We start from the raw sequence: 19013 nt of genomic DNA on the forward strand, positions 1-19013 counted from the left end.
CGGCTTTTTAGTATGCTGTCTAGGTTTGTCATAACTTTCCTTCCAAAAAGTGTCTTTTAATTTTCTGGCTTCAGTCACAGTCTGCAGTAATTTTGGAGCCCAAGAAAATAAAATCTGTCATTGTTTCCACTTTTTACCCTTCTATTTGCCATGAACTGATGGGACTAGTTGCCATGATCTTAGTTTTTCAATTAGAGTTTTAAGCCAGCTTTTTCACTCTGCTCTTTCACCTTTATCAAGAGGCTCTTTAGTTCCTCTTCACTTTCTGACACTAGAGTTATATCATCTGCATATCTGAGGTTGTTATTTCTCCCAGCAATCTTGATTCCAGCTTGTGATTCATTCAGCCTGGCTTTTCACATGATGCACTCTGCATATAAGTTAAATAAGCAGGATGACAGTATACAGCATTGACGTACTCTTTCCCTATTTGGAACCAGTCCATTGTTCCATGTCTAGTTCTAACTGTTGCTCCTTGAGCTGCATCCAGGTTTCTCAGGAGGCAGGTAAGGTGGTCTGGTATTCCCATCTCTTTAAGAATTTTTGTTTGTTGTGATCCACATAGCCAAAGGCTTTAGTGTAGTCAATGAAGCAGAAGTAGATGGGGTTTTTGGAATTCCCTTGATTTTTCTATGATACAACGGATATTGGCAATTTGATCTCTGGTTACTCTTCCTTTTCTAAATTAGTTTGTACATCTGGAAGTTCTCAGTTCACATACTGTTGAAGCCTAGCTTGTAGGATTTTGAGCATTACCTTGCTAGCATGTGAAATGAGCAAATTGTATGATAGTTTGAACGTTCTTTGGTATTGGAATGAAAACTGACCTTTTCCAGTCCTGTGGCCACTGCTGAGTTTTCCAAATTTGCTGGCGTATTGAGTGCAGCACTTTAACAGCATTCTCTTTTAGGATTTGAAATAGCTCCACTGGGATTCCATCACATCCACTAGCTTTGTTTATAATAATGCTTCCTAAGGCCCACTTGATATCACACTCCACGATATCTAGCTCCAGGTGAGTCACCACACCATCATGGTTATTTGAATCATTTAGACCTTTCTTGTACAGTTCTATATATTCTTGACATCTCTTCTAATCTCTTCTGCTTCTGTTAGGTCCTTGCCATTTCTGTCATTTATTGTGCCCATCTTTGCTTCAAATGTTCCCTTGGTATCTCCAGTTTTCTTGAAGAGATCTCTAGTCTTTCCCATTCTGTTGTTTTCCTCTATTTTTTGCTTTCCCATTCTGTTGTTTTTCTCTATTTTTTTGCATTGTTCACTTCAGAAGGCTTTCCTATCTCTCCTTTCTATTCTCTGGGACTCTGGATTCAATTGGGTATATCTGTCCTTTTCTCCTTTGCCTTTTGCTTCTCTTCTCAGCCATTTGTAAGTCCTTTTCAGACAAGTACTTTGCCTTCTTGCATTTCTTTTTGGGGGAATGGTTTTGGTCAACATCTCCTGTGCAGTGTTACAAACCTCTGTCCATAGTTCCTCAAGTACTCTATCAGATCTAGTCTCTTGAATCTATTTGTCACCTCCACTTATAATCATAAAGGATTTAATTTAGGTCATACCCAAATGGCCTGGTGGTTTTCCCTACTTTCTTCAATGTAAGCCTGAATTTTGAAATAAGGAACTGATGATCTGAGCCATAGTCAGCTCCAGGTCTTGTTTTTGCTGACTATATAGAGCTTCTCCATCTTCAGCTACAAAGACTATAATCCTCTCTGCAGGTAGAGGATTATCAAACTTAAAGTTCATGACTGCCTGTGAGGTCAACAGACCAGCACAGTGATCAGACCTTGGGTCATGCTGCTTGGGCTTGGCACTTGTACATTGTAGGTTATCCACAGCAGCAGTGACCATAGCTATCCTAACATCAGTTATATCATGAACAATTTGAACTCTGAAAATAACCAAGTTTTTGGTAGGGGGAGGTTCACTAAGAATGCTGTCATCTTCCTCACTCATTCATTTTCATACCCTGTTTAGTAATGGCAAAGGAAAAGAATTCATCTATGAACATCAAATTGTAGCATGTACTTACTCTTGATTTATCCAGGCTAAAGGAGCAATTCTATTTTCTTCAATTTTATTATAACGTAATCCAATGACATTGATCTTTCTGGTATGATTAAAAGAAATTTCAGTTATTTCTTCAATTTGGTTATTTTCTAGGTATAATTCCTATAATTAAAAGAAAAGACTTATTTTTCTTCATATTACTTGATATGATAAATATATTCAGTTTCACAGAATTAAAATATATTCAGTTCACAGAATTAAAATCATGTTATAAACTGTTGTCATTAGTGTTAGTTAATGAAAGAGTCTTGCAGCTCTTCCAAATGAGTTAATTTTTTACATTGTTAGATTTTCTAGCTAGCAAAATAAAGTGTACTGTCTGTCATGGTTATGGAATTAAATGAATTTAATTATTTTTAACCATAAAATGATATGATATAGCATATCATGATAATTGTATAAAGCTTTCTAATTTATAAAACTTATTCACATAAATTATTTCATTTGGGCTTCAAAGACCTAGAAACTAAAAAATAGGTAGAAATTATCCGCATCTAGTAGTGAAAAAACTCAGGCCTGGAGAGATGGCAAGGTGTTTGCAAAGTTACACGGCTGATACATGAGGGAATGCTTGCTGGCCCCAGCTTAGAGTCATCCTGTTTCCTGCCAGTCCATGCTGTCTGTAATTTTTTTAGGCTCACATTTTTAAGGTTTGTTTGTATTATAATTTCTTTAATTAAAAGTTCATTAAGAGCCTTCATTTAACATCAGGGTGAAGTTAGAACTATTAGTAAGTTGTCAGTAGCTAGCTGCCTTCAAGTTAAATTCATTTGACTTTACAAGGAATTTGTCACTCAGAAATCTTGTTGGAATTCACAAGTATGATTTGTGTATATATATTTGGAGTAATTCCTATTGTCGTAATTTCCCCCTCTTTGTCATTTAATTTTGATATTGTTGGAACTGTGTAAAGTAAATTTTAGTGTTCTGCTTCATACCTATTTAGGGGTGAACTCTTATTAGTGGCTCCTAAACTTGATTGTAGGTTAGAATCACTCGTCAGCTTTTTAAAGTATAAATTCCAACTTAAATTAACAGAGCACACTCATTTATACGTTGAAACTGCACGTGTGAAGTGGTGCGTTGAAAGGGTTCAGAGTGTACATACATGCATGGACAACAGCTCCCAAGAAGCTAGTAAGAGGGTCTTTAGAAAGAGAAACCAGAGATGGGAGTGTCAGACATGGAATGGAGACACACTGCTCTTTTGTACTATTCAAGTGTTGTGTGTGTGTGTTTTACTGTGTGCATGCATTATCTATTTAAAATTTTATTTAAAAAAAAAAAAAACAATAAATTGTTGACCCCATTCTCCAAAGAACCTGATTTAGCATGTCTGGTATAGGCCCCAAAATCTGTATTTGTTTAGAATCCAAGTAATTCTGAGGTAAAGCTAGGTTATGAGTGCAACCTCAATTTTTACAGTTTTGGTAAATTCTAAATGCCTGTCTTAATCTACAAATAGGAGGAAGAGGAAGCATGGTGGCTGTGTAGCAGCAGTATCAGATTGAGATTGATGGCCCTCTTTTGGCTCACTGGGTTCACAGCCATATGAAGCTTCATCCTGCTGGCTGATTGTTTATGGGACAGAAATAGAGCTCAGAGGAAGTAACCTAAGGGTCACCTGGATCTGCTAAACCTCAGTTCTTAATGCGGAATGTCAGGGTGTACACTCAGCAGGGAAGGCCCCACCAGAGTACCCCCATAGTAAAGTGTGTCCTGTGTTGTAGCAAGGGAGACCACACACTTGGGCCGCAGGAAGTCTATCCAGAGGGGACGGACACCGGACAGTGCTAGTCAAAACTAGTAAGCTGTGAGAAGTGAGTGAGGGGTGGACTGCTCAGCAGCCTTCTCTGCAAATCTTGTCCATCCTTACAGGGTCACTGCTAGCCTAGGTGGGCCTCTGAGTGGAACAGACTGAGATGAACATCACATTTCCAGTTTGAGATAGTTTAAACTACTTTGCAAATCAAGGTGCTTTTTCCAAGTTGTACTTTCTGTTTGAACTTTGAGTTCATCTTCCCTATTCTCTCCCCAAGAGCTGTCAGTAAGACCAATTTTCACTTTACCAAGATTCTCTACTAGTAGTAATAATTCTGATTCATAATTTTGTATTGTTTGAAAACAGTACTCAAATTATAATAAATTTTATTTATAGCACCAGAATGACTCAGTTTAATATGCATCACGATAATCTTTTAAAATATATTGTTTGTTTTGTCATTGTGTGCTATATTTAAAGTATAAAACATTATAAAGAAAATATTGGTACCTCAATAGAAGCAGGAAGACCCTGTGGTATAATTCTAAATTTATTTCTTCCCAGACGCAGGTAGGATAGGCTCTTCAAAGGTTTGAAAGCTAAGGAATTGACATTGGTTTCACTGAGATTGTTTCCTTCCAATTCTAAAGTGACCAATTGATTTAAGTCTATAAAAAAAAATTATTGTGATATTATGATTTAAAAACATGCAATTTCTATAGGCTTTCAAAATTTCATGTGAGATGTTCACTTTATTTGGACGACTAATGTTATAGCTTCTTTCTTTGAATCCCCCCATAGAGCCTTTTCCCAAGTACTCTTCACATTTGCACAACAAATGTTCAGTTCAGCCAGGACTCAGTGCTGACTGCATGGTTCAGGAGAGACACGCCTGTAGAGAAATCACTGTTGTGTTGTATGATGAAAGTTTGTAACCCTCATACCAAAGCCAAAAAACACCACAGAAAGAAAGAAAATTATAGGCAAATATCACTGAAAAACATATATGCAAAATAACTAACAAAATACTGGGAAACCAAATTTAATAATACATTAAAAGGATCATAAACTGTAATCAAGTGGGACTTGTTTCAGAGATGCTAGAATGGCTTAATATCCACAAATAAATCAGTGTGATACACCACATTAACAAATTGACAAATAAAAGTCATATGATCACCTCAATAGAGGCAAAAAAAGCTTTTGACAAAATTCAATATCCATTTATGTAAAGACTCAACAAAGTGGGTATAGAGGGAACATCCCTCAACATATATGACAAACCTACAGCCAATATCATACTCAAAAGTGAAAAGCTCGAAGCATATCCTCTAAAATCAGGAATAAGACAAGGATGCCCAATCTTACTGCTTTTATTCAACATAATGCTGGAAGTCCCAGCCATAGCAATCAGACAAGGCAAAGAAAGGAATCCAAGTTGGGAAGGAAGAAGTAAAATTGTCACTGTAGACAACATGATACTATATGTATAGAAAATTGTAAAGACTGCCTCCAAAAAGCTATTACAACTAGTACATGAATTCAGTAAAGTTTCAGGATACAAAATTAATACACAGAAATCTGTTGAGCTTCTATACACTGGCAATAAACTATCAGAAAGAGAAATATTAAGAAGACAGCCCCATTTCCAATTGCCTCAAAAAGAATAAAAACTTAGGAATAAATGTAAACAAGGAGGTAAAAGACCTGTACTCAGAAAACTATGAGACACTGATGAAAAAATAATTGAAGGCAACACAGACAAACAGAAAGATATTCCATGTGCATAAACTAGAAGAGTTAATACTGTTAAAATTACTATACTGCCTAAAAAGACAGTCTACAGATTCAGTGCAATCCCTATCAAAATACCAATGGCATTTTTCACAAAACTAGAACACGTAAGTGTAATATTTGTATGGAAGTGCAGAAGATCTCAAATAGCGAAAACAATCGAAAAAGAAGAACAAAGCTGGATAGATCACACTCCCTGTTTTCAGGCTACAGTAATTGAAACAGTGTGGTACTACCACAAAAACAGACCTGGAGACCAATGGAACAGAATAGAGAGCCCAGAAATAAACCCACACATTTATGGTCAATTAATCTTTGAGAAAGGGAGTTAAGAATGTACAGTATGGAAAGGAGCGTTTGTATAATGAACAGAAGTCAGAAGAAGGAGGTGGGGGAGCAGGACACCACCCAGAGGTGGCAATGAAGTATTTGCAAAGACAGATAGGTATGAAATGGTGGCATAACCAGGGAGGTACAGAGAGTGTAATGCAATGGGTGGTTCCTTTTTTCAGGACACAAAAGGAGCACTCTTGCCTGGTAAACCCTGAGTCTTTGAACAAGGGAATTACAGCAGTAAATTCCCATTGCAGTGTTCACTTCCTGGCAGAGTGAAGCCAGATGGACATTTTGAAAGAATGACTAAAAATTCCACACATTCAGATTGATCTACCAAGAAAGGCCTTTATACAAACAAGTTTCTTTCTAAATTGTTTCTTCAGGTCTCTGGAGTGGTATGACCAAATCAATTGGAAACTTAGAGGAGAATGGACAGCTTAGCAGTGATGATACCCAGAGGCATCTGAGTCAGACACTCAGGGTGTAACTTTGGAGTTTGTTCAGTGGCCAAAATTTTCAGAATAGCGGATGTTTTCATATTCAATTCGAGTCATGGATATTGCGCTGATACGGTCTGTGCAACTTAGATCCTACTCTTAGGCATGCAGAGAAGTAAGACATAGTCTAAAGTGAAAACAAAAGACACTGCCATCACAAGTACCTCATAGGTTCTAGAACATGACAAGGAGAAGATGGCAGTGTAGACCTGAGGGGTACGGAAGTGTGAGTGGAGCTAGACTCTCAAGATAGAAAGACATAGGTAGAAATGGGAGGGTGAGGCAGCCAGGTGAACACATGGAGGTATGAGCCCACATGGTTGTGCTCAGGAGTAGGAAAGAGATCAGCCCTAGAGTGGCCCATCTGTAAGAGAGGATGAAGGTTGTGGAGAAGACAGAGGTAGGCTGGGCAGGGCCTTCATGCACCAGAAAATAAGGTGTGACTTTCCTTCTGGGCAGTGAGAAGCCTCTGGCCAGGGAACAGCATGACAAAATACTAATCTGCTGGTATTTAATATCAACTGAAGGGCAGAAAGGAAGTGTGGAGGCCAATTATTAAATTATGATACATGATTCTATTTCTTTATATAACCAATTCCACAACTAAAGGTACTGAGAATCCAAGCATATTTATCTAGAACATAGCTGAGGTTTGGGAATGGAGAACTTTTTTCAGAGAAAAACAGGTGATAGAAGTAGACTAGTGGTTATTACATGAGCTCACAAGAGAGAGAAACACAATAATGCAAATTCATGATCTTATGCATTAATGTACAGTCATTCTGAGTGGATAGCCACACGCCATCATTGCTAGAAATGACACCATGATCATGGATTTTGGTTTGTTGTCATCATTAATGAAGACAGGAACATTTTTTAGTATGTCCTGTTTTCTTCTGCTCTCCCCCTTCTAGCTTCACCTTCCCTTTTGATGTTGTTGTTTAGTTATTAAGTCATGTCCAACTCTCTTGCGACTCCACAGACTGTAGCCCACCAGGCTCCTCTGTCCATAGGATTTCCCAAGCAAGAATACTAGAGTAGATTCCCATTTCCTTCTCAAGGGGATCTTCCCGACCCAAGGATCAAACCCATGTCCCCTACATTGGCAGGCAGATTGTTTACCACTGAGCTGCCAAGGAAGCCCCACCTTCTCTTTTAAGACCTTCCTTTTCTCTAGAGTGGGTATGCAGGTCTCCCAGTAGATCCTGGATAGCCTCCTAGCACCTTGGCATAGCGTGTATAGCTCTCCGTTGTGTGGTTCCTTCTCATCTTTTCACATCATCTTTTGTTCTTCACTCCTTATCATAGCCTGCATCTAAGATTTATGAAACTGAAATGTTTTTCCCATAGCATCTAGATTGTTTTTTACACTTTTGCATGTATTACTTTCCATGAAGTGCCGTCTTTCCCACTTCCCTGGAACTATACATTAATATATAAAACCTGGAAAGGTCATGAGGGAGGTAACCGAAGTGCTGCAGGCCACTGATAGTCAGCCCAGGGGCTTCCACCCAGAAAAGCAGTGTCACAGCGCTGGCAGTGGCCTTTGTTTTGGGCTTGCCTTGCTCACTGCCAGCCAGCCTGACCATCCACAACAGTGGGACTCACAGGAGCTGAGGAGCTGCAGTGGCTGCAGCAGGTGAAAGAGAACTCAGTACCAAAGGTGCCAACACTGGAGCAGAGCTAAGAAGCCAGTACCGAAGGACCAGCACTGGAGTGGGGCTAAGAACACAGGCTAAACAGAAGAGGAGCCTTCAGGACACAAAGCCTACAGAGGCTTCGCTGGGCAAGATGACAGTGCAGAGCCTCCTCACTGGTCACCTGCAAGGAGCTGAGGCATATGAGGTACTCAGACTGTGGAGATGGGCAGGGGAGGCTAGGTCACCCTGGACCACAGTTAGCCCTCTGGGAATATGGAAACTTTTTCATGAGGGAGAGGTGGATGTGAGTGGAGAAGCAGTTATAGGAATGCGAGAGAATACTTCCCAAACAAGGACTTAAAGCATGCCATTTTGATAGCTCTGCTAGAAATACCATCTCACATGTAGTTCACATGTAGCCCATTAGTACATTTGTCCTAAATTGTGTTCCTTTGGTCTGTTTCACCTCGCAGCTAGAAGTTGAACTTTCTAATGTCTTTTCCATATGACAAAAGCCCTTCAAATTTTGTTAATGTTTTTCACGTGTACCCTGAAATCCATCTGGAAATAGAGTATTTCCATAACTCTGTCATCCTCAGATTTGGCAATTTTCATTATTGTTTTTTTCCTATCACCAGAAGTGTTTTGTCCTTATGAATTTTTTTGAGGAGTAAATTCCCCATTTTAAAGGAATAAAGGTTGGGTAATCAACACTAACATCATAAGTATAGTTCAGATCAAATAAACAAAAGTTAAGCACTATAACTCTATACCTCAAGAGCTACACTAGACTGGTAGGAAGATAAAAAGAAAAATTAGACAGTCTTTGTCTTAAAGAAGCATATAATCTAATCAACAACATTAGCTAGAATTCTTGAAAAGGCAAATGTAATACTACCTTATTTATCTTGAGTTCATAATATGACAACCTCAGTTATCCAGCTCAGTCCAGAAATAGTCTTAAGAAGAGTGAATATCAGTTGTATCAAATGAACAAAATGTGGGGCACCTTCACTTCAGCCCATCCATGGGAAAGCCAGGCTGACCTGGCAACCACATACCCATGCACATCATTTGTCTTGCCTTGTGGGGCACATGCACCTCGATAACACACAAGTGCCAGGAGTGACAGAGCAACTCTCGGGGGAACAAGACTATTAAAGCCAAAGTGACTGCCGTATATAGTGCATGTGCTAAAGTTTATGTTTGCTTTGATTTTAGAATAGCCCCTCAAAACCTCACATCCCCATTTACTTATATTTTATATATGATTCTCATGTGCCAAACCATGACATGTTAAAATAGCAAAATGTTTGGATGTGATGGAATTGTGGATGGGGTATATTGAGCATCTAAGGGTGATAAAGGAGACCATTTAAACAAGCCATGGTATTATCACCATTAACACCATCATGTTATCACCAATACCAAAAACAGTACAAATATAGGATAAGAACACATGGCTATTTGGGGAATGTTAGTATAACTCTTAGGACATTATGGACTTGTTGTTCAGTTATTGTATTATAAATGATGAAAACCTGAAATCATTGAAAGTTTATTTATAGAATACTTTTTAAAGACAACAGGCAGTTTAAAATACATTTTTTAAAGTTTCACCAATCAATAGTTAAAATAAGTTTTATCAACTTAAATGGTAACATGAACTAAAAACTTTTTATTAGCTATTCACTTAGCAATATTGCAAATAAAATTTCCATACAACTATAGAAGAAAGATTATAAGGACACATGTCATAAAGTCAAATGTTAAGTACCTGATAAACTTTCTTCATCAATAACCTGCAGCTTGTTCTCATTGATTTTGAGTTCTTCTAATGTAGATGGTAGTTCTGAAGGAATCGTTACCAAATTGTTTCCATCCATATTTAAGCGCATTAAATTCTTTAGAAACTTCAAAAAAGGCAAATCTCAAAATTACTTATTTATCTTGTCACAGAAATGCAGTCATATATATTATTTAATAGTCAGTTTGCAGTAGTTACTAAAGTTTCACAAACTTTCAGTTTATTCAGGCTTAGGCATGAATCCCCAATTCTCCCTGCCAGGTAGATGTTGATCCTGTTAATAGCATTTATTCCCTGGTATTTTCAGCAAACCACATTTGGTGATTTTGTATCATACTCATCCATATTTTTACTGTGACTTATATTTTAAGTCATATTTTACTGTGACAGGAGAAAGTTCCTATCACCACTGGACCAGCCATATTTTCCTAGATCTTATGTTTTTGCCTTCTCAGCAGTAGAGTCAAAATTTATTAAATCATGCAGTAATCTGAATCTGTCATCGATACTAACAATATAGCAGTTTGAATCCTTTCAATGTGTTTGTAAACCTCAGTTTTCTATCTGTACTAAGCAGAAACAGTCATGAAATAGCACTAACTATTGTGGAAATTCATCAAAATTAAATGCCACAAATATCACAAACTATTTCTATATGGTACCCAAACTGTTTTGACAGTCTGGAGAGTGTATATCCACATTTGTAGTTACATGTTTGTTGGCCAGACTAGCCCCCACTACCAAAGTTGCAGAGTGATTTACTTCAAAGATGCTGAAAGTCAATTTCAGCAGTTTGGAAATGAGATAGAGAATCCCAAAAACAAACAAACAAAAAAAACAAGTTATTTCCTACAATGTCCTCTTTTTTGATCAAATAGAGAAAATGTACAAGTCCCAACTGTTGTTCTATCAGAAGGACAACTAGCATGAAGCAGGACTCCAGGTCTTTCACTTGAATGTGGACACCAAGTGTCTGGAACTCTCTCATCTGCAGCCCAGAATGTAAATAAGAACCAGGAACTAAGCTTGTAAGAGGCCAGTGACTTATCCAAAGAGTGGAAGAAAACCATCCAAGGGGATAAAGTTTGACTTCCTGGCATATAACATATTTTACTTGGGCTTCTTTAACCACACACAATTTTGAGTAATTGTTTGCACACACAAATTCCTCCTTTCTTCTGCCTTTGTTTTTCGGAAAGTCCTTGTTACTCTCTTTTCTCCCTTTTAGAAAAAAAATTTAGTTAAATCTGATTCTTTCCAAAGTTTACTCTATGCTTTTCTCTTTCCCTCTCTGCCCAACCTATCCCCAAGCTAATTTTCTTCTGAGCCTCTTTGTTCTTGCAGAACCCTACCTGCTGAAGTATTCTTTACCAGATTTTGCAGACTGCACAAAATAAGGAAGTTTTGTCTTGCTGGCCTGAAAATGTTAACAGTTTCTAAATAAGCTCTCCTTTTTCCCCAGAAATACCTCACATACTAAGAGACCATATTTCAACATGTTTTCAGGTACTTGGGAAGAAACTCTTCCATAAATTCTAAACATTAGTTTTGTCATTGATGCAACTGTGGGTGCGTTAAGGACAAAGCATAGAAAAAACAGAAATTTGTAAAACAACCAAGTATATTCAAGATATAACTTGGATACAGTTTAGGGATATCAGAGAAGAAAATTTCTTTGACAAAAACTCCTTTAAAACATTTTACTGGGACTTCTTTGATGGTGCAGTGAATAAGAATCCACTTGCCAATACAGGGGATATAGGTTCAATCCTGGTCCAGGGAGATCCCACATGCTGCATGGCAACTAAGCCCATGCACCACAACTACTGAGCCTGTGTTCTAGAGCCTTGAACCACAGCTGCTGAGCCCATGTGCTGCAGCTGCTGAAGTTCGCATGCCTACAGCCTGAGCTCTGCAACAAGAGAAGCCAGCACACCACAACAGAGTAACCCCTGCTCACTGCAACTAGAGAAAAGCCTACATGCAGCAACAAAGACCCAGTGCAACAACAAAAAAGAACATACTTTTCTTTCCTTCTCCATCTCCACCCATTATCAGTACAGTTAATGAGAAAGCCATCCAAGTGGACTTTTAGAAATCATAGTACATATTTACCTTGAATGCTTTTGGACCTATGCCTGAAGAGGTGATATTATTTTTGCTCAGATCAAGCCTTTCCAAATTCGGTAATCCATTAAATGCTTCATCCGGAATGGAGGTGATGGAATTGTCTAGGACACACAGCAATTATGTTTTAGGCCTATGTGCCTGTAAATACATATATACATGTACATGCATAGATAGCAAAAGAGAGCTTTATCTAGAGGAAAACACAGTCCTTAGAGCAAGGACAATGTTATATAATAAATGAGTATTTAGAAAAAAATAAAAGACTGAGACTAGACTATTACATGCGGTCAAAATTTTCACTCTGAGGACCCGTCTTGCTGTAGTACATCATGTTTAGATGAAGCTGCTTAAAACAGCCAGAATGTGGGTTGCCAGACAATTCTGTTAGCAATATGCATTTTACAACAAAGATGTGTTGTGGAAGGTACTATAGAAACTGAATTTTATAGTTCTTCATATTTTCCTATTGACACTTCTTAGACTCTGGACCAGAAATATTTTTTAATGAAATCTTGGGCAAGTAACTTACCTTCTCCAAGCATCAGTTTGCTCTAAATAAGAAGTTTGAGGAGATTATTTCTCAGATTGCTACCAGATCTAATGTTAAAATTCTATGACTTCAATCTATAAAAGTTCCTGCATGCTTTAATTTATGGGGTTTTGTTTGACATTTAGTTAAATATAGTAGTCAGTGATTTTATACCCAGAGAATGAGCTTAACAGAAATGGTGGTGGTTTAGTCGCTAAGTCGTGTCCAACTCTTGTGACCCCATGGACTGTAACCTGCCAGGCTCCTCTGTCCATGGGATTCTGCAGGCAACAACACTAGAGTGGGTTGCCATTTTCCTTCTCCAGGGTACCTTCCCAACCCAGGAATTGAACCCACGTCTCCTGTGGCTCTTGCATTGCAGGTCAGTTCTTTACCACTGAGCCAATAGGGAAGCCCAAGAAATGGTGAGTACTATAAAAACCATGTGGTAGCTTTCTTATAAAACCAGGATAGTGTAACTGAGCACACATCATCTTTCGTAAGATTTTCTACCTTCACAGATTAATAGTTTGTCTAATGGCAGAGCACACCTAGCAGTTAGGCTACAGAAGGAGGGGGTGTTGCTAAAAAAGGAAGCTCTCAGCATAAGAGTAATTCCTTAGGAGATCATATAAGCCTAGCATCAGGAAGGCCATAATACCTGAAGTGTCCTATTGTAAACTGGCTGTCCTGACTAAGGAGTCAGGCTGTGTCAGTTGAGTATTTATATGATCATTTATTATTTCTATGGTAGTTTATTTCTGTTACTTCTCCCAAGACACGTCTGAAACCCCACTCAGATTCTCTCAGCCCTCCATCTTAAGAGCCATGCCCAGCGTGGCCTTATCGCCAAGACTCGTTCACTGTCCCAGTCTCCACACCAGCCAGCCTCACACACATATCTGTCCTGCCGGTCCTCTACTCAGAGCTCTTCTTGACCCTTTAAGAACATGAGCAAACAGTCTGGATCACGTCATGCCTACCAAGTAGCTAAAATCAGGGGGAAAGCAACAGGGACGCTGTGATATTGCTGGAAGGAGTCTCACAGCCATTTTAAGGAAGTCTGGCCATTTCTTATAAAGGTAAACCTGCTTTTACTGTATCATTCAGCAATCCACTCCTGGGTATATGCCCTAGGAAAAAGAAAACTTAAGTCCACACAAGCATCCATATATGGATCTTTATAGCAACTGTTGCATAATTGCCCCAAACTGGAAATAATCCAGATGTCCTTCACCTGGTACGTGTGGTCCATCCAAACAATGGAATGCCACTCAAAAGTGAGGAGGAGCAAGTTGTTGATAAACACAAGAACCTGAATAGCTCTCAGAAGTTTTATGGTAAGTGAAAGAATTCCAACTGAAAAGGCTCCACACTGTATGCATTTCTGTGGCATCCTAGAAAAGCTACTCTAGAGACAGAAAACATCAGGGCTGGTGAAAGAAGGGACATGAGAGAATTTGGTGAGGTGATGAAAATGTTATACCTTGAATATGTGACTGTATGACTATGCATTTGCCAAAACTTAAAGAATAACACACTAACAATTTTTTTACTGAATATAACTTACACCTCATAAAGCTGATTTTAGGAAAAAAGTCAATGGGACATCATGATTTGATTTGGAGGAATTTGCATTATACCTGATGGTGCTTTTCTGTAGTAAACACCTATCTCTTCTGCAAAGTTTTTATGTTTGAAGATTGTGAAATTAATCTGTTGGGGTCCATTTATATTATGAAATTATAATATCACATTCATAGGGCAATGAGAGGTAACCACAGAATCAAACAGACATCCACATCTTACCTATGAGCTCCAGACTTGTAATCTCTGGTGCTGTTAGCGGTGGTATTTGTGTGAGGTCAGCGCTGATACAGGAGATGGTTTTGTAGGACAGAGAGCACATGCTTGGCAGAGACGGTATGCCTCTGGGGGTAGCTGGGATTGGGAGTCGAGGGGGCATCCTGAACGTGTCTCCTCTGATGGTTTCATCCTCATCGTCATCGTCTTCCTCCTCATCGTCATCGTCTTCCTCCTCCTCATCATCGTCTTCCTCATTCTCCCTTGCTGGGTTTCTGTGTTGATGGGCCTGCCTCCCCTCCTCTTCAGGCCTCTGCGCTTTCCCTTCTCTGCTCTGTCCCTCATTGATAGGTCTCCCCCAGTCTCCAGGTCTAAAAGTCTTTTTCTTTTGCTCCCTATTTTCATCTTGTTTGACTTCTTCTTCATCCTCCTCAAGTTGAAGTTCCTCTTTTCTCAGTGCTCGATTCATTTCCTCCCAAGGAGGTGACTGTTGCTTATGAGGTAAATTGGTAGGTTCTCTTTGTTCTGAAGAATCACCAGAAAATTCAGTTCTGTCATTTAATGCTGTACCACTGAGTAGCAAATAGGAGGCTACTGACCACGAAATAAGACAGCAAGGGCAAGTTGTGGTATTAATGAAAGGAAAAATCATAGTGAAAATTAGGTTAGTAAATATTATTCCCTCCAGGAATATGAGTGCAATTTAAACATGAAATGCATTTGTAGTTTTTGCTTGAATAATTTTAGTAGAAATAAATGAATGTTATTTGTGTTTTGTAAGATGTTATAGGCAATTCTTATTTGCTTTATGAGCCTTATTTTACTAAGGTATCATGCTATCTGATGACTAAAGAGGGAATAATATTACCATATGTTACAAAATGGTAAGCAGTCCTATTGTGAGATTATAAAATAATCAGATGTGATGCCTTTATAATAGATACTGTTCAGTTAATTGGGGTTATTGATAATGTAAGAATTTGTACACTGTCAGACATAAAAACATGAAGCAGGTGTATATTTTACTTGTTTATGATAATGAAATCGGCTTTTATTATATTTGTCTGATTTTCTTTCAGCTCCATGTGCCTAAAAGTATCCTCTGAAATTCAGAATTATAGAAAATCATCTTCTCTTTTCCTCCCAGACTCTGTACTTAAATCATGTTTACTGCTTGAGATCTATGGAAGATGTTCTGTACTTAAATGATACTTTCTTAACCTAGACATATGCATAGAGTATTTTTTATTATTTCATGATGATAACATAATATATTATAGTAGAAAGTTTATCTACATTTGTATTTAATTGTTATTATCTTTGGCAGAGATCAGGGAAGACTTGACACAGACCAGACCCTCTGAATGAAGAGTTTTTAAGGGAAAAATAAGCTCAGTACATAGATTTTCTTTCATCAAAATATAAAAATTTACTTAATCATTTCCATGATCTTATTTAATACCATACATAAATCACCCCAAAAAAGAACTCAAAATGTAATTATTTGAAATAATTACTTGAAATTTCAATTCAGTATATATTATAAAGTCTGTGAGTTATTTTTTTCACATCTCTTGACAAACATGCAAAAGGAGAATAGGAAAAAATTAGCAAAAGGAAACTAAAGCTATCATATTGAAACATTTAAAATCTTTCCTGTGTATCCAAGTTTATTTTTCCAAAATAACCACAGTATTTTTCAAGAACAGTAGTTCAAGTTTTGAAAAATATCTGAGCATTTCTGGATCTTGCCTTTATAAACCTTGTGTTTCATCTCCCAAGGTGTCAGTTTCATTAAACACTTTTATTTTCTAACACTTTTTTAAAAGTTATATTATCTGAGTAAAACAATTGGTGCTTAGTCACTCCATTGCATCCGACTCTTTGCAACCCTTTGGACTGTAGCACACCAGGCTCCTCTGTCCATGGGATTTTCCAGGCAAGAATACTAGAGTGGGTTGCCATTTCCTCCTCCAGGGAATCTTCCCAACCCAGGGATCAAACCTGCGTCTCCAGTGTCTCCCACATTGCAGGCGGATTCTTTACCCAATGAGCCATCAGAGATTCTCAAAGCAGTTGGTACTCTACACCAAATACAGTTCCTAAATGTCCTGAAGTTCTTCTTGGAAGGAGACTTCCGTGGATAGCTACCCTGTGATCACCCTGTGTGTGTGGAAACAGTCTACCTTAATCATAGGCAATAGAAAACATCCCTATTCCCTATCCCTTCCCATCAAATTATCTAACACACATTTATTTCATAAGCTACTGACTAGGCTTTTCTTGAAGGAATCCTGAGCCTCCTTCTTGAGAGTCCTCTGCCCCATCAGTCTCATAGGATAAGGGATAGTGAGCAGCCAACAAAACCTCATAGCATATAATCTTTCTCTGCACAGCAGTACCACAAAAGAAAGCCACTGCTCTTGGGCCATGGCCTTTATTTCCCAAGGATTACCTGAGCAGTAATAACTGCACATAGACTGAGAGAATTGGGCTTTATTCTCTCTAGATGCAAGCCCCTCCCCACTTTCTTCACCCTGAGTTCTTTATTTGGGTTGATAACTGTAGGTACATTGAGTTGAATTGAGACAACGCATATAAGGAACTAAACAGAGCTCTTCACACCTACTAAGAATGTGGGAGCTGTTTACTGTGTAAATTCTGTCACTCCATCTGTAAGGCTGAGAGTCAAATGTGGAATGTGATCTGGGCCGAGTTCAAATTGAGCTAAAACTCTAAAACCACTGTCTTTTATTTCTCTCCTCTGATATAATCTCCCAAGTAATTTCCTTGTTTGTCATCACTGTGCCAATATTTAAGTACCCTGCTGACTAGTTTATCATAATTTAAATTTTAAGATAAGGACTTCTGTGGTGGTCCAGTGGCTCAGACTGCACTCCCAGTGCAAGGGGCCCAGGTTTGATCCCTGGTCAGGGAATTAGATCCCACACACTGCCACTAAGAGTTTGCATGCCATGACTAAAAAAGATCCCTCATTGCAGGAGCAAAGACTAAAGAACCCACCTGCTGCAACTAAGACCTGGCACAGCCAAATAAGCAAGTATTTTTTTAAAAAAGAAATATCCTTTAAAAAAATAAAATTTAAGGTAGTGATGAAATAAAAGCAAATGAAAGTTAAAGACTAAATCACGTGTGATATTTTGTTTGGGCTAAATATTTGTACCAGTATCAGAGCAGACAGGGCAGCATTCTCCTTCAGGTATAATTGTTTGGGGGCACATCTGAGGGTGGCACTTGGTCTCATCACAAAGCACTTTTCCATTCAAGCAGAGGCAGGTAGTACAGGGCTCCGGAGACCACACAGCTTTGTTATACATGATCATCCCATTTGCCAAACAGTGTCCTTTCTTTCCTAGAAGAGAACAGTAACATTTAAATTCCTTCTCTGATCACTAGCACCTTTGAATGGAAGTGAGCCCAGTGTGAAGCCCAGAGTGATAGAGCCACACAAGAATAACATTATATGTTCATTCATACATAGGGTAAAAGTATCTTACATATGTAACCCCTTGAAGTGCTTTTCACGTGTACTGTCAAGCCCTCTTACTTCTCTGAGTGGACCTCCTCATGGTAACTTGACTCTAAATTGTGCTTTTCATCCTGCATCTGTCAGGATGGCTGAGCTATTATAATGGCGACAAATAATCCTCAAATCTCAGTTATTTCTTGTTCATGCTGGATATCCAATGTAGATATTGTTTGTCGAGACAAACGATAGGCTTCGTCTCCAAGCAGGCTACCCTGCTGGCCACAGCAGTGGGAATATGAGGTTGCAAATAACACACAAGCTCTAAATGTATCTAATTACATTGAACCAAGGCAAATTATATGGCTACATCTAACTTCAGAAGAGAAAAAGCAGTATAGTTCCATAACATGCCAGAGAGCAGAGAACCAGAACAGCACTAATGATGAGCCAGCCCACACTGTACCCTTCTCAGTGTGCAGATGGAGAGGTGAAATTAGGCTATGTGCTTGTGGTGCTTCTGGCATTGAAGTCTCAATAATACATTGCAGCTATCTCTGGTTTTAGAATTGTTGTGTTGTTGAAATACAGTTCTAATACCCTTTTAAAGTGCACAGTACAGTGGGTTTTAGTATCTTATTCTCTCTTCATACATGGATAAGTGTGCCAACTAAGCAGGCCATTAGACAGCCAATTTGAATATTAGAGGTGATGTTTTCCTTCTAATCCTAATGTTAGTCCTAATAACTCTTCTCCATTTGATGAGCCACTGTCCCCTCAAGTGAGAGCTCACATTTGTCTCCTTCTCTCCTTCACCACTGTGTTAGCCCTATTCATCTCTAGGTTTATATGCAAGGGAACAGGAATTCAGATAGAAACTTGTACACAAATATTCATAGCTGTCCTATTCACAGTAGCCAAAAGGTGGAAACAGCACAGTTATATCCATCAGTGGATGAAAGGATAAACAAAACGTGGTGTTTCTCTGCAGTGAAATATTATTCAGCCATAAAAAAGAATGAAGTACATACTACATGAATGAACCTTGAAAACATTAGGCTGAGTGAAAGCAGTCAGACACAAAAGGCTACGTATTATAGGCTTCCTTTCATATTAAATATACAGAATAGACAAATTCATAGA

General features: G+C 38.5%; 2 protein-coding genes across 4 annotated transcripts in view; one reads left to right on the forward strand and one right to left on the reverse strand.

The window, feature by feature from the left end:
• The window catches only part of CENPP (centromere protein P), a 238588-nt gene that overhangs the window by 164974 nt on the left and 54601 nt on the right, over positions 1-19013 (forward strand). The gene's annotated exons all lie outside the window — the stretch shown is intronic.
• Positions 1-19013, reverse strand: part of ECM2 (extracellular matrix protein 2) — a 41880-nt gene that overhangs the window by 10242 nt on the left and 12625 nt on the right. The window contains exons 3-8 of one of the 3 annotated variants that reach the window (XM_027550302.1): positions 17568-17756; positions 14390-14977; positions 12037-12152; positions 9892-10027; positions 4358-4515; positions 2048-2187 (exon numbers count right to left, since the gene is read on the reverse strand). In XM_027550302.1, the coding sequence (XP_027406103.1) occupies positions 2048-2187; positions 4358-4515; positions 9892-10027; positions 12037-12152; positions 14390-14977; positions 17568-17756 (1327 nt within the window). The remainder of the gene's footprint in view (positions 1-2047; positions 2188-4357; positions 4516-9891; positions 10028-12036; positions 12153-14389; positions 14978-17567; positions 17757-19013) is intronic. The other 2 variants (XM_027550304.1, XM_027550303.1) reach the window with 2 other exon arrangements.

The sequence above is a fragment of the Bos indicus x Bos taurus genome, chromosome 8, assembly GCF_003369695.1.
Source record: "Bos indicus x Bos taurus breed Angus x Brahman F1 hybrid chromosome 8, Bos_hybrid_MaternalHap_v2.0, whole genome shotgun sequence".
Classification (NCBI taxonomy): Eukaryota; Metazoa; Chordata; class Mammalia; order Artiodactyla; family Bovidae; genus Bos; species Bos indicus x Bos taurus.